The sequence below is a fragment of the Leptodactylus fuscus genome, chromosome 9 (assembly GCF_031893055.1).
Source record: "Leptodactylus fuscus isolate aLepFus1 chromosome 9, aLepFus1.hap2, whole genome shotgun sequence".
Classification (NCBI taxonomy): domain Eukaryota; kingdom Metazoa; phylum Chordata; class Amphibia; order Anura; family Leptodactylidae; genus Leptodactylus; species Leptodactylus fuscus.
Window position 1 is genome coordinate 61,810,109 of NC_134273.1, and position 17,500 is coordinate 61,827,608.

At 36.5% G+C, this 17,500-nt stretch overlaps 1 protein-coding gene across 4 annotated transcripts in view; it reads left to right on the plus strand.

Annotated features, from left to right (window-relative positions):
* The window catches only part of LHX9 (LIM homeobox 9), a 38,277-nt gene that overhangs the window by 334 nt on the left and 20,443 nt on the right, over positions 1–17,500 (plus strand). For 2 of the 4 annotated variants that reach the window (XM_075287415.1, XM_075287417.1), the window contains exons 1-3: positions 1–129; positions 5,443–5,645; positions 6,951–7,312. The exon at positions 1–129 is cut by the window's left edge. In XM_075287415.1, coding sequence (XP_075143516.1) covers positions 1–129; positions 5,443–5,645; positions 6,951–7,312 — 694 coding nt within the window. The remainder of the gene's footprint in view (positions 130–5,442; positions 5,646–6,950; positions 7,313–17,500) is intronic. The other 2 variants (XM_075287416.1, XM_075287418.1) reach the window with 1 other exon arrangement.

Genomic DNA, 17,500 nt, shown 5'->3' on the forward strand with positions numbered 1-17,500 from the left:
CCAGCAGCCATGCTCTTCCATGGGATAACCGGGGGACATATACAAGGGATCATGGAAGAGATGGAAAGAAGGTCCAAGTCAGCAGATAGTCGCCTAGCCAAAACTATCCAGGTCAATGGCAGAGAAACAGTGAGTACAGCATGCTAAACTGCTGCACTAAATCAATCTATCTATCTATCTATCTATCTATCTATCTATCTATCTATCTATCTATCCCGTTTTACCAATCTATGCAATATCTATCTATTTATCTATATGTTTATCTATCTATACTATGATTTGCCAATAAATGCAATATATCTATCTGAAATTTGTTTGTATCGGTCTATCTATTTATGATGATGATTTATCTATTTATATATTTATCATTATGATTTTATATTATTCATATATATTTATCTATTTATACATAACTTATTGTTTAATATCAATCATCTATAAATTAGTTTTTAAGTATACATATATGCTTCCATTTGACATATTTATCTATCTAATATCTATTTATAATCTATGTATCTAATCTATCATCTATCTCCTATCTATCTATCTATCTATCTATCTATCTATCTATCTATCTATCTATCTGTCTGTCTTATGAGTGAACACTAAAACTGAAGCATCAGCCATAGATTCTCTGGAGATATAGATACAAGGACTCTTATCCCCCAGGTTCTCTGGTCATACATAACATATATTACACTTGTACAGACTTGTAGTAATGAAATCACGTTAAATATTCTGCACGGGAATGAAATATACCTTTCCCATGCTTGTTATATCTTTGTGCAGTAACACAGGTAACATCCCATCTCTTTATTTTTATTATTGTGCATTTAATTCCAGGCCATTAAAAGCCATGTAAAATGTTCTGTTTATTGCTATATTTCACATTAAATATTAATACTATTATTCTGCAGACTTATTTTCAACCTGGAGCTACAAATCCTTAAGTACAAATTTACATTTTACAGATTAGCTACAGATTATTTCTGAAATCCATGATAACTGAATGCAAAATACCTAATAATGTATACTTTTAGTCCTAGTCCTAGTCACTTTGCTATTCTTAATGCCTTTTCGATTTATGTTTATATCTTATATTATGTTTTACAAGAAAATATTTCTACTTCTATGTGTGATTGCCAAAGTATGATGTATTCAATATAATCTAGTATTTAATCCGTGTATTTTCATTCCATAAATATGACACTTTTTGTAGATTATATATAGGTATATAGATATACCTAAAACATTTATATTGAGAGTAGATCAAGTAAAACTTATTTATTAAAAAATAGTGAATGTTTTTAACTTTGTACATTATTATTATTATATTATTATTACTATTATTATTATTATCACTATTCTTCTACTACTTATTATTTTTATTATTTTATTAGTATTATTATTATCACTATTCTTCTACTACTTATTTATTATTATTATTATTATTATTATCACTATTTTTCTACTTATTATTAGTTTTTATTAATAATAATAATAATTATTATTATTATTATCATCATCATCATCACTATCTTCTTCTTCTAATTACTATTATTATTATTATTATTATTATTATTATTATTATTACTTTTGTTGTTGTTCTTCTTCTTCTAAATAATAATATTATTATTATTATGTACTTTCTAATTCTTCTAAGGCATTGTTGGAGAATACTTTGCTGGTGTTAGTTTATTAAACAATATGATAGTTACATTCTAAACATACAAATAATCTAAACTAAAATCAACCCCTGAAAGGACGACAATGTTAATTGGGGTCAGTATAAAAAAGAGATTAGACAGAGATCAAGCCTCATTAGTGGATAAGGGATATTTTTCCTACTTTAATAAGCTCTCTGGGGAGATATCCAGACAGATACTAATGTGTTAATACCTCTGTATTGGAAGGATCTGTAGGCTTTATAAGCAGTGTCTCAATCATACAGGAGAAAGAATCCAGAATAAAGGACTTTAGGAAAGATCAGAATAAAGGAGTTTAGGAAAGATCTAATTATTTGTCTATACAACTATATGGAATATTATTATACCATGGGGTTTTATTGGAGTGTTGTGTGTGTGGATAGGGGCACAGCCAGCAGTCTCATAGCATACAGTATATCTAGTTTGTATTTAAATATCTATTAACATATTTAATAATCAGATAATATTTTTGCATACAAACCAAATAAATTGATACCCTTATAAACTATTCCCTACATACAAGATGGATCATTATAATGAAAGTGAAGTTCATTTTTTTTACATTTTTCTCTACAACTGATTGGACTATTGATATATAAAATTATTCCAGTCTGGCGGTACCAAAGGTGTAGCAAGGAGCGTCCACATCAGCACTTTTTCATAGTTTTTTTCCTCTAATGGACTTTTATTAAGTCAAACAGAATTTGTCTAAAACCGATACAATATTAACAGTCGCTGCTTGTTTTGAGATCAGATAAAAAATAAATAAATCCTGGTTTAAATAAATAAAAACCCAAATTTTTATAAGAATGGATTTTACAGAAGTAACAAGAATCGTTCTACTTATGTTTTCTTTTGCAAAATTAATACTAGTGTGTATGCCGCCTTAGAAAATCGTTACCAGTTATATATACTCATTATAGTTTTTATTACATAGTATTTGTACAGTACTATTGATTTATCATATATTTTCCTCCCCATATAATATTTATCACCATCCCTTTTACTATAATGTGTTTTGGCACTTTTACATACAAGGTTTTCCCACTATTTAAAAGTATTATTTTATTTTTCTTTAATGTCAAGCTACTCATCAAATTCAGGCCGAATCATAGCAGCTATAATCGATTAGTTTCTGATAATAATTGATCCCAAGTTGTATTAAAGTGCTATAAGCTTGACAAAATGAAATAAGATTATGGTTTTGTTTGAAACAACATAATAAGTGGAAAAATGGAAAAAATTAAATAAGTTTAATAAACCCCCCAGGCCTGTGACTGACCCATGTAGTAACTATACACTGTATATTTGCCAGTTACTTAGGGTCATGTATGATTGTAAATAAGATCAATAAACTGGTTTTCTGCTCTGCACATTGACCATGGATGTGCTCAACAAGGTGTATAGTCTTCATACTTAGCTTTTATGCTATTTCAGTTCAGTTTGGGTTTGTACCCGCACAATACTACTACTTTTTTTTTTTTTAATAAGACTTTAGATTCTACAATAACCTAGATGAGAAAAAATAAGTCAACATTTTAGTATTTTTTGATAATGACATTGGAATTCTATTACTTACTAAGTAGCGACTGAATAGTTTATATTTTTTTCATTGGTGTCTTTTTTTCATCATTTTTATCCGTGATACAAAAATATGTAAATGTAAAAATAACAGTGAGAAGGAAAAACAGTATTTCCAAAGTGCCAAGGCTGCTGGTCAATAGTGGGCATTAGAGGTATACCTTAAGGAAACATGAAACATGGCTGCAAGCTTATAGTAATATTATAGGATAGACAACTTCATGAGTGATCATTTCCAGCATAGCAGTCAATGTATATTATAAGTAAGTTTTTAAGCTGTAATATTCTAATATATGTATAGTGGAACAAAGCACTACAGAAAACACTCCATTATAATAAGTTATATATTATAATATATTATATCTATATCTATATATACATGACATACATAGCATGACATTAGTATTATCTTATTACTAAAGTCATGCTGTATATATATATATATATATATGTATATATATATATATATGTACTCTGTACCATATATATATATATATATATATATATATATATATATATATATATGACCTTGCACTTACATTATGATATCAGCATTTATAGTGATGTTGCTTTTAGCAACAAATAACTTTTTTTTATAATAAAGTTAAACATTCTATTCAGTACTGTCAATCTTTCTTTATATATATATATATATATATATATATATATATATATATATATATATATATTTATATCTAGTTTTGTGTTAGTAAATACGGTTAAATGTTTGTATGTATCAAAATCATTCCACGTGTTGCAGAACATTTCCATTCCAAAAAAATTCAAAAAGTATCAGGCCGCTTCTATCAATTTGTTGCATTGTTTTTGCTGTTTGGTTGGCAACCAGTATGGCTACCATTAGAGCACCCACAACTTAGCTAGGTGACAACCCTATAGTGTCTTTCAATACCCATCTTTCATGGAAATAGATATAAAGAGTGACTAAAAAATAAAATAGATATGGAATATTAGCTAACATGACTAAATGGAGTGTTAAAGACCTAAATGTAAAAATACCACCGAGATGAACAGCTTGTTTTGGTACTTTTTAAAATTTTAATGGAAATATTTTTGAGCTATAACATATTACTGATGTGATTGTGGAAGTAATATATGTGTAAATGGGGAGTTAAGATCTTATGGCTGGCATTCCACTGTAGTGCATTACGGTATATTATTGTATAATACATCATATATTACAGATATTTCAACGCTTATCTTTGGGACTTGATATCCCTATAGTATGCAGTAGGGGATGCATTATCCCATGTAGTTTAATTATCCTGCTCTGTATAATATGTAATATGGTAACTACTTTGCTCTCTGAGTAATATTAATATTGTAACAACCATCACTGTATGCCTTGTGTATGGTAATCAACTATTAAAATGATCAGAAAACCATCTGGTGAGCCCCAAGGTTGGTGCTCAACAACAGACTGGAGATCAAATATTTACTACCTGCATCCTGCTACAGACTTACAATCAGATTGGCTGCAGATATAGCCAATAACCAATGTGCTGTCCGTCCACTGGCAATGGATTGGCCCATATAATAAATAGATGGGAATAATCTCCTGTTCTGCATTTGACCTGAGAAAGTCAACATTTTGAGGTTACTCTCTGGGTCGGTAGATTATATATAACAAATGTTATATTCCCCGCGCTATTTAGTGTTTGGAGGGGCATCAAGCTTAGAATGATATTTCTCCAATAAGTCTGTGTGCTATAATATAATTTAATAATCATATAATATATATATTTCTCTTCTATCTCTTCTTATTATTTGATTTACATAGAGAACAAAGATAAATCTTACATATTTAGGCTTACTGTTCTTCCACAGTTAATAGACTGTATATAGACGTTCTATATGGTAGGAGCACATATGATGGACACGTATAATAGATAGAAATTGTAAATTGTAGTAAATATGTGATATGTAAATATATGACCACGTCTTCACATTTCCTATCCTATATCGAGACCTATAGGGCCCTTCCTTGGCTGGTTATTACTAAGCAGCCACATATGCTCTTTATTTGCAGCATACTGTAGGTACAATACGTTCTTTATATGACACACATAACTATAACAATGAATGTCCTCCAGCGACACTATCTGCATATTAACTGTTTGTCTCGTTGTGACCACAGAGGATGCCGCCACTCAGCCCAGAGAAGCCAGCTCTGTGTGCAGGATGTGGAGGGAAGATCTCTGACAGATACTACCTTTTGGCTGTGGACAAGCAATGGCATCTCCGCTGTCTGAAATGCTGTGAATGTAAACTGGCCTTGGAGTCAGAACTGACTTGTTTTGCAAAAGATGGAAGCATATATTGTAAAGAAGATTATTACAGGTACAGCATTGTGTAGACAGTCCCAGTAAGTTTGCAAAAGTAATAGTTATAGCATCTTACCTTCAGGCCAGAGATGGGTCTGAGACAAGGAAGAGGTGCAAAGTCTTTTCATGATAGTTTTACTCTGACCATGTTGCAAATTTACAAATACTGATGTAAAATACAGACCAAAATACTGATGTGTGAAAATGGCCAGGAATACTCTACTTATATATGATATATGGCATGGATAGATAGATGGATGGATAGACAGATAGCAGAACTCCAGTGGTAGTCACGGGACAGATCATCATTAGGATCTAGTAGGTTATTTGAGAATAAACCTCAAGTAGTAGATCCAATTGGCTTCACAATAAGTTGTCCTCTGCTGGATCTTTCAAATTATCTCCCACTGGATCACCCTATAGTGGGTCAATCTGACCTGATGCCAAAGGATAACATCACAGTGCCTACCCACAAACTTCAAATAAAGAGTGGATTGGGCCTGCTCCTTAGCTAGACTACTATTGGTGGTCACTCCAGCCTCACAAACAAGTATCCTCTAACATGTAAGGTCAAAGACACACAGGGAATTTTCTGTTATGTGCTTTGAGCAAGACGAGCTAGAAAGCATTAACAAAAGTTCCTTTTATTTATTTACATTTTTGAAGAAAATTACTTCCATAGGAACCATGTTTCCTAGGATTGCATCATTGTCAATTGTATTCTTATTGCACTGCATCCATTTCATTTTTGTAATTATATATATATATTATATGTATATATTATATACAGTATATATATAGTAAAGTAAGATTTATCACTTATTAATTGAGTTTGCCCATCTTTAGTAACTTAGTGCTTACTGGACCAATTCTGCAAATGAGGGATACAGTATTATACAGTATGTAACAGTGTGCAACATGAAAGCACGACATCAGAAGGAAAACTAAGTTTTGTACTGTTTACACTGTACAATACCAATAAAAGCAAAGGGCCACAGGTTAAGCACCCAAGGGCCACATGTGTAATCCTGGACACCAATGTATTAGCCATGCTGCACAATATTTCTATACTTTCCCTGATCATTGATACAATACTATCTACACTTATTTGGGTTTAAATGAATAATATTTGGTATAGATGTAATGTAAGTATCTTCAGATAGATTTTGTATGTCATAAGACTAATGCTATCCTTAAACATGTACTAGGTATACCTTGTATTATATTCATTGTTCTTATCATATATACAGAGTACTAACATTCATATGGATTGACTTCATTTAAAGTGCCCTCAGTGAATGAATGTTTTGCTTGTCTCCAGAAGGTTTTCGGTGCAGAGGTGTGCTCGATGCCACCTTGGCATTTCAGCTTCAGAAATGGTCATGAGAGCAAGAGAGTCCGTCTATCATCTAAGCTGCTTCACATGCACCACATGTAACAAGACCCTGAGTACAGGAGACCATTTTGGCATGAAGGAAAATCTAGTATATTGCCGGGCTCACTTTGAGCTCTTGGTCCAGGGAGATTTCCATCCTCAGCTCAACTATACTGAGCTCTCAGCCAAAGGCGGAGGACTGTCTACACTTCCCTACTTCACCAATGGGACAGGTGCTGTGCAAAAGGGGAGACCCAGAAAGAGGAAGAGTCCGGCCCTGGGAGTAGACATCATCAACTACACTTCAGGTGAGGACCTTGGAAACTTTTTTTGACTGTAACTCAATAGAGCATTAATAAATTATATTTTGTGAAGTTTGTTACAAGGCTTCTATCCCAAAAGTAAACATTTAATCTGCTGTAAAGAAGGTTAATAGAGTTATGACATCTATGTATCTGTATCAGATCAGTGGAGGAATCAATACAATACCCAGCCTCCCCACCAATCTGCTGTTCCTGGTAGCTGACACATAGAGAACGGATCAGGAAGCAGACAGCGCTGTTCTCTGTGTAGTGGTCAGACTAGGTAACTGCAGATCAGTTCCTATTCACTTGATCAGAAGCTAAGCTGCACTAAGGGTGCTGTGGGTGCTGGGTGGTGGACCTCCACCAATCTGATATTGATAATCGATGCTCAAGATAGATAGCCTGGGAAATATAACACATTAATTCAGATTTATCTTTTCTTCTTGCTGCATCTCCTTCAGGCTTTGGCTAAAAAACCCCACAGTGGTGTTTTTCCACATTTTCCCTCTAAATAACTTGTTCCACTGTTTTGAGATATGCCAAGATAAATGGCACACAGTGACTAACTTTGGAAAAATATATAGTTTTATTTTTCTGGAGGTGAGTAATATAATCATTTTTATTTTTTGCTGAGGACACACAATTTTTGTTACAGATTTTGCTGTGTTTTTTTTCTTTTGAGCCAAAGCCAGGAGTGAATTTGGCAGAAGGGACAAGTATAAGTGTTTTTCTTATATTTCCCATTCCTGTTGCAGTCACACTTGGGTTTGGTTCAAAAACCTGCTGCAAAATCAGCTACAAACATTGCAGCTTTTACACAACATGTGGCCTCAACTTAAAGCTGGTCATCTCATGCCAATAATCTTGGCATATAACAGTCAAACAGGTAAAGGAGGACGCAACTCTATATATAAACTATTAAATGCTGCTTAACAGAGCAAAATGGTGTTTTATTGTATTTGCTATATGAATGTACTAGGATATTACTTGCTAACTTTCTAGTGTTTGCAACTTTCCAGTACCAGACAGTCCCAGACTACCATCCAGACAATTCTGACATTTGCTGGCCTGTATCACTGAGCCGGTCTGGGTTTCCTCAGACTCAATTAAACTCTGAGATCTGCTCTGAAACAATTACATTTGTTCTGCTTCAGCTTCTCACTGACAAACAACAATACATGAAGACAAAGCTGACATCCCACTTCTGATGGGGAGCTTAGCTGCATTTGTTTGATACAACACAGAATATGTATACTAATGAAATCTAATGATTAATAATAAAAGTTAAGCCCTATGTAAAACTACGTTGACATTGTTGTTATTGAAGTCCGTTGCCCTCATCCATCATAGAATCAGAGCAATGGACTTAAACCCCCTTCATTTCCATTCACTGTAAAGTGAATATAGATGGTGCATGCTCCATCTCTATCAGTCATTGTATTGGTGTTTAAATCCATTACTTTGCTCTTATGAAGGATGACAGCAACGGACATCGATAACAGTAGTGTTATCATACCTAAAGCAAGTTTGTCTACTCGGTTTATTCTTTCATGAGCTTTCTTTAGGCCAGAGTTGCCCATGTAGTTCTGATACAGCTTAGGGTGCAGTCTGGAAAACACCACCACAGGTGAACGAGCCTCAGGCTACTTTCACATGGAAATATTGTAGTCAACTTTTTGCATTGGCATTTGTAAGTCAAACTCAAGAGTCGATATTACAGTGTCATAGGAAAGCAGCCTGTGGTAGGACACACGGGCCCAGATTTACTATTCTAGCCATGATTAGGAATGGAAATGTGGCACATCTTTGTTGCATTTTTTATATGTAGATTGTGAGCCCCATATAGGGATCACAATGTACATTTCCCCCTCTTCCTCTTAGTATGTGTTTGTAGAATGGGAGGAAATCCACGCAAAGACAGGGAGAACATATAAACTCCTTACAGATGTTGCTCCTGGCGGGAGTTGAACCCAGGACTCCAGCGCTGCAAGGCTTCTGTGCTAACCACTGAGCCACCATGTTGCCCCTATCTTTGGTGCATTTTGGATCATCTTGTTGCATCTAGCTTGAAGTTAAACTTTACCAACTTGCTATATGATGTGTGTGTGGCTTTGTAGAAAAAGGAGTTGTATCTTAAATATGCCAATGTGTCAGAAATACTACAAAGTGTATTAAATTCTAACTCAAAGTAAGCCATGTAAAAGGTAGTATATAGTCAAAATATACGCCAGATTTATCATTCAGCATTTTCAGACCACCTAAGTTTTCCCTGTCTATTTATTATTAAATTTGGGCCAGTGTTTTATCAAGTTTTTCATGGCATTTAGGTTGCCATTTTCTCTGTGCTTTTATATCTATACTTTAAATAGCAAAATATTCTGCTTTTGTATATGTAGACTTTACAATATCTTGCTATAGAATTAAGTAACAAGTAGGTAACTTTTTATTTTATTTCAAAACATGGCCTGGAATTTTTATGTTTTTTTTTACATAGGGTACCAGGATTCAAAAATTTTGATAAAATGTGCACATGTACATAATGTAACAAACTAAAAAAAATAGCACAAAAATGCTTGTGAAAAACACAAAGGGGCTGAGCAAAAATGTTTTTTTTTGCATCCTTTATTCACCCAAATCCAGGGATTGATGTAGCTGAAAAGAGAAATATAAATACTTCCCTTGTATTTCTTATTCCTTTTGAAGCCACTCTTAAGACTGGCTAAAAAAAAAACGCTGTAAAATCTGCAACAAAAACCGCAATGTGGGGACTCAGTCTTACATGATTTCAATGCAAGCAAATTTTTTACAATCATTTTAAAATGTTGAACATAGTTTGTGTGGAGCCCTGAAACATACATTGTGGTACAGCCATGATGGACATGATAAATTGTGTCAGAACGTCTATAGAAAGACCATCCGCCAAACTATATATAATAATATAGGTCAACGAAATTAAAGAATATATATATAATATATACTTGAATAATCCAAGGATAAATGCTTATGGCCTATCCTTAGCTGAATTCTAAACCCAGTTCATGTTTTACCAGGTATAGTTCCATACTTTTAGTAGTTGCTGTGCATAGTATTACAGCTCACTGCAGCTCAGTGCCATACACAAATACCAGAGACTGCCACCTACAAAGGTTGTATAGGTACAGTTCTGCTATGGTTCTGAGAGTTGGATCCTCATGGATCTAATACTGATGACCTATCCTTATGATTATCAATTTTGTATTCCCAGAAAAATGATAGCCATCTTCATTTAAGATATAATATAAAAAATTAACATCTTAAATTACTGGCCCTTCTCTGTATAGCTAAGGATTCAAGTAAGCAAGGATTCATGGGTTCATGCAGATGTACCCATGTCTATTTCCTGTACCCATGTCTAGTTCCTGTACCCATGTCTAGTAGCTGTACCCATGTCTAGTAGATGTACCCATGTCTAGTTCCTGTACCCATGTCTAGTATCTGTACCCATGTCTAGTAGATGTACCCATTTCTAGTAGCTGTACCCATGTCTAGTAGCTGTACCCATGTCTAGTAGATGTACCCATGTCTAGTAGATGTACCCATTTCTAGTAGCTGTACCCATGTCTAGTAGATGTACCCATGTCTAGTTCCTGTACCCATGTCTAGTAGCTGTACCCATGTCTAGTAGATGTGCTCATGTATATTTCCTATACCCAGGTCTAGTTGCTGTACCTATGTCTAGTAGATATACTCATGTCTATTTCCTATATGCATGTCTAGTTCCTGTACCCATGTCTAGTAGCTGTACCCATGTCTAGTAGATGTACCCATGTCTAGTTCCTGTACCCATGTCTAGTAGCTGTACCCATGTCTAGTAGATGTACCCATGTCTAGTAGCTGTACCCATGTCTAGTAGATGTACCCATGTCTAGTTCTTGTACCCATGTCTAGTAGCTGTACCCATGTCTAGTAGCTGTACCCATGTCTAGTAGATGTACCCATGTCTAGTTCTTGTACCCATGTGTAGTAGCTGTACCCATGACTAGTAGATGTACCCATGTCTAGTTCCTGTACCCATGTCTAGTAGCTGTACCCATGTCTAGTTCCTGTACCCATGTCTAGTAGATGTACCCATGTCTAGTTCTTGTACCCTTGTCTAGTAGCTGTACCCATGACTAGTAGATGTACCCATGTCTAGTAGCTGTACCCATGTCTAGTTCTTGTACCCATGTCTAGTTGCTGTACCTATGTCTAGTAGATGTACTCATGTCTATTTCCTATATGCATGTCTAGTTCCTGTACCCATGTCTAGTAGCTGTACCCATGTCTAGTAGATGTACCCATGTCTAGTTCCTGTACCCATGTCTAGTAGCTGTACCCATGTCTAGTAGATGTACCCATGTCTAGTAGCTGTACCCATGTCTAGTAGATGTACCCATGTCTAGTTCTTGTACCCATGTCTAGTAGCTGTACCCATGTCTAGTAGCTGTACCCATGTCTAGTAGATGTACCCATGTCTAGTTCTTGTACCCATGTGTAGTAGCTGTACCCATGACTAGTAGATGTACCCATGTCTAGTTCCTGTACCCATGTCTAGTAGCTGTACCCATGTCTAGTTCTTGTACCCATGTCTAGTTGCTGTACCTATGTCTAGTAGATGTACTCATGTCTATTTCCTATATGCATGTCTAGTTCCTGTACCCATGTCTAGTAGCTGTACCCATGTCTAGTTCTTGTACCCATGTCTAGTTGCTGTACCTATGTCTAGTAGATGTACTCATGTCTATTTCCTATATGCATGTCTAGTTCCTGTACCCATGTCTAGTAGCTGTACCCATGTCTAGTAGATGTACCCATGTCTAGTTCCTGTACCCATGTCTAGTAGCTGTACCCATGTCTAGTAGATGTACCCATGTCTAGTAGCTGTACCCATGTCTAGTAGATGTACCCATGTCTAGTTCTTGTACCCATGTCTAGTAGCTGTACCCATGTCTAGTTCCTGTACCCATGTCTAATAGCTGTACCCATGTCTAGTAGATGTACCCATGTCTAGTTCTTGTACCCATGTCTAGTAGCTGTACCCATGACTAGTAGATGTACCCATGTCTAGTTCCTGTACCCATGTCTAGTAGCTGTACCCATGTCTAGTAGCTGTACCCATGTCTAGTAGATGTACCCATGTCTAGTAGATGTACCCATTTCTAGTAGCTGTACCCATGTTTAGTAGATGTACCCATGTCTAGTAGATGTACCCATTTCTAGTTCCTGTACCCATGTCTAGTAGATGTGCTCATGTATATTTCCTATACCCAGGTCTAGTTGCTGTACCTATGTCTAGTAGATGTACTCATGTCTATTTCCTATACGCATGTCTAGTTCCTGTACCCATGTCTAGTTCTTGTACCCATGTCTAGTTGCTGTAACTATGTCTAGTAGATGTATTCATGTCTATTTCCTATATGCATGTCTAGTTCCTGTACCCATGTCTAGTAGCTGTACCCATGTCTAGTAGATGTACCCATGTCTAGTAGATGTACCCATGTCTAGTAGATGTACCCATGTCTAGTTCTTGTACCCTTGTCTAGTAGCTGTACCCATGACTAGTAGATGTACCCATGTCTAGTAGATGTACCCATGTCTAGTTCCTGTACCCATGTCTAGTAGCTGTACCCATGTCTAGTAGATGTACCCATGTCTAGTTCCTGTACTATGGACAGTATGTGACAGAGGGGATTATATCAAGCAGATTATATGAGAGAGGATGAATAAAGGGAGTAGATTACATGAGAGGTAAAAGAGAAATGTGGAGTGTTTTGACAAAAGAGGTAGGGTAGCAAAAACAAGGGGTGGTACTTTTATATATCTCAGGTCACATGGTAGTTCTCAATAGTATCTGCAGGCAACAGAGAGAGACCTCCTGTTTACACAGCAATCCATGCTAGAAAAAAACAGGTCACACTGTGATTATGTGACTTATGGAAGAAGGTGAAAATCAGGATAAGGGTATGGATGGATGAGGGGATGGTCTTTCAATTGGTGAAATTAATAAAAACAAATCACTTTATGTGAGAGATGAAGTCTGGCACTTTTATGTTACATAGGCAAAACAATAGTAGAGAATTGACTTGTTATTATAAAGTATATCTTCCTTTAGTGGGCCTGTCACTGCCATGATCATGTTTTCTTCATATGATCAAAACCAGTTTCTAGGATATTCTGTCCAACTCTGACCCTAGACTGCTTACAATTTGGAAAATCCTCCTAGTCAAGTTTCCAGTTCTGTGATGCGTGATGTCGATGAACCGGGCACCTCCTGTGCTAATTATTTCCCATTAATTAGTAGTGACACTGGAATCCCTTGGCCAAAGACCAGCATGTAATAATCCAGTAAAGCCCTGAGCTCAACGATATCTCCTAACCCCTTCACTGCCACCAGGGAATTATAAACACCTGCCATTTCTCACCAATTATCTTTCACTGTCACCCATTTGGACCAAATTGTCCTTGCAAAAGAAAATTGCTAATTTTATCGCGTTAAAGGGAAGATCTTCACGTAGTTACCTCCTGTGTGATAGGAGTCACGGCAGAATAGAATAATTATTATATTCGATCATTCACTTGACTGACACATCATTGGTTTCAATATGGTGTACTTGATGTGGTGCCGGTTGCGTGCTGGGCTGTGCCGCTGGTGTTTTCAGTCACACTTATAGATTATTGCTTCTGTTATTGAACGCATGGCTTTACAGTCTTACCTGCAAACTCACATGGCCAACAACAAGCTAACAAGAAATAAATAATTGTAATTGAAATTATCAGCGACGCAGCATATGGCCGGTCAAGTAAGGAGCATGCCTGAGGCACACAAGAGTTCTCAGTTTGGCGGTAATATGAGGAACAATAAGTGAGGCTTAAAGGGGTGGTTCCATTAGGGACACTAATCCCCTACCAAAATGATAGGGAATATGTATCATATCGCTGGGCGATCAGGAGAGTCAAGGCACGAAAGTTTCCCATGCCTCCTCCATGTGAATGAGCACCAGTGTGCTTGTGTCACTGCCTCTCCATTCACTGCTATGTCAATAACCGGAGATTGCGGTTTCGACAGCCGCATAGTAGTGAGTGGAACGTAGGCCACAAAAGCGTAATGGTACTCCATTCACAAGGAGGAGGTGTGGGGGACTTTCAGTTCCCCATTCTCTTGATCATTGGGGGAAAAGGTAGTCAGACATCCCAACAATCTGATACTTATCCCCAATCCACAGGGTAAGTGTCCTTAATGGGACCACCTTGTTAACAATTTTGGGCCTACTCTAGGCAGGAAGAGAAGGGTAACAACTGATCAAGCCAGTTATGTAACAGATAGTCAAAGGACAGTGAGAAGGATGTGGGATACATGCAGAGAACAGCAGAGAAGATTTCTCAATGAATATGAGCAATAATAGGACCGGGGTAAGTAGTTCAAAGGAATCTTCAACACGAGTTGTTTTACTGCTTAATGGCATCTTAGCAGTTTTATGTCTCTTTACAGATTCCCTTTACATAGGCCCCAAATTTCTAAAACAATATGCAACATTTGATAAATTTGGTGCAATCTATGGTAGTGCAAACTCCAGTAAACCTGACTTTAAAAATTTCCCCCAATGTCTCCAATTGCGACTTAAAAAAATTATAAGTGTGTGTTATCTATGGACTAAACTAGATTCTCATTTAATGGACTAAGGAATACATGTATTCCTCTGCTAAACCTTTTTTCATCCTAAAAATGGTCTCACACACAGGACTGGAAAAAAAAAGCCATTGCAGTTTTTGATACAGTTTTTTGAGCCAAATCCAGAAGTGGATAAGTAGTAGGAAGCATAAACCTTTCCTTTCTAATGTATTTGCCTTTCCTTTTGACTCCATTACTGGCTATAGCTAAGAGCTGCCTCGGAATCTGCTTGTTTTGCCAACAGACTCTGTATACGAAGCCATTTTTATGGGATATTTTATGTTTTTAGTGCAATTTACTACCTGACATGTCTGGTTTCTCTGGGCATCAATGTCACTAGATAGAGAATAGACGATAATACCAAAAAGGTTACAATGTGTATTTATATATATTTCATTATAAACATAGAGAATAGAAATTTGCTTCATAGAAATGTCAAAAAGTCGCAAAACCTATGTAAGTATCAACTGTCTGACTACTAATGGCATGGAAACAGTGACATCACAGAGACCATTGAAAAACTGAACTCATTATGAATTGTATAAAGTATATCTGTAATTCATAGGGGCCAGAATTTATTAAGACTGGTTTTGGATTGTTATGGCGCCCTGACATCTTAATAATTCTGGCGCACTTCAAATCAACTCCATTGAGGGACTGGCGTAGATTTTAGGTATCAGCTTTCTGACGTATGATATGGTAAATTTGTTGAGAGGGACACTTAAGGACCAATGCTTCTTACCTTTTGCGTAAAATACATGCCACATTTACATCCATCTATGCCAGAAACCTGGTGTAGATTGGTTAGTAAATACCCCCATGTGTCTATGGTTGCCTCATACGATGGGCTAGCCTCAATAACTAATTATTTTCTGTTACGAGTTTATCGTTTTGCCCATGAGCAAGAAAGGACCAGTAGATGGGTCTATGTTGTAGTATTACCATGAATCTCTTAAAGGGATCCTGTTACTAATTTTATTTAGCATGAAAGAATGACAGGCAGGAACTGTCATAGATTTCAGCTAGACTGACAAAAACACACAATGAAGTAGTTGTTGGAATCAAATGAAACTTTCTATGTGTGAATGTAAGGATGAAATATGTAAGTGATTACAATGTCAGAGTGAAAGGAGACGTTTATTGGGAAAATTGAATTGAAAGCAGAGTCTAGTACTCTATTGTACCACCTCTAGTCTGGATATACAATGAAATATAGTTGGTCATGGAGGAATACAGGTTCCTTACAGTGTCCTCTGGCACATTTGCTCATAGATGTTGCAGCTGAGCATGTAGATCCTGCACATTCGAGGATTGCCAAAGCTGGCATCCCAGCTGGTCACATAAATGATCGATTGGCGATAAATTTGGAGACCAGGCAGATTAAGGGAATATTGAAACCTTGTGGAGACATTCCTGAGAAAACCTTGCTGAAAGATGCCAGTTGGAAGCCCCTCCATAAGGAGCAACATATGTATCTGCAGGATGTTCTGCACCTAGCGCTGAGCTGTTAGTGTCCCTGGAGGAACTACTTGGGGTGACCCCGACTGTCATATGTAATGACTCCCCATATCATTACACCAGCAGCTGGGACAATGTGTCACTCCATAGCAAAAGCAGGATTAAAGACCTCACCACAAGGCTTTCATAGTCAAACCCGACTGTCGTTGGGTCCCAAAGAGAACCTGAATTTGTTACTACAGGCTATAAGGTTCTAGTCTGTAGCAGACAAGTTTTCTCTTTCACAACAACACTGCAAATAAAAGCAACCAGGGCTGTTTGTCAATGGCAGGGCATAATGGATGCCAAGTTCCTTCTCCTAAGTGTCTAGAGATTGTCTAAGTAGAGAAAGGGGTTTATAATAAAGGGGTGACCTGTGTTTGGAAGGTGGACAAGTAAACTGTGGGAGGTCCTTCTGCTTGTTGGCAGATCAATTGATGCTCTCTAGTGGTGGCCTGGATGGGCTTTGGAGTATGTTTGCTGTGTGCGTGCCCTAATGTAAAAAATGCTCCTAACACTTCCTAACTGCTATCTCCTAGATGCTGGTCTGTTCGTCAATTCATCCTACTTATCTGGGTCCAATGATAAGCTCCATTTTAAAGTCTGTCAACTGGGCAAATTGTTCTCAAGTGTGGTGTAGAGGCTTGTCTAGAAGTTATTGATCTCTCACTAAGAGGTACTCTACCCAAAAGTATCCTCTGCGAGCCTTCTTATAGGATAACAGGGGAGGCATTTTGTTGTCCACCTGTAACAAGACTCAGTGTCTTATGAGACCACACCTAACACCATTTACATATCTTCCTGAGACATATCTGCATGCCAGGTTTTGCAGCAATTGGGCAATTCTATGTGGGTATACTTTTGTAAGTGAATGTATATCAAAAATTGTGAGTATAGGGGAAAATTGAAAAAGCTGCATTTGCTTCGTACAAAAGTAAAATTATGACTTTTGTCATGCCTTGAATGCTAGAAAACCTCTCCATTTGTTCTCGAGCAGTATTCATTAG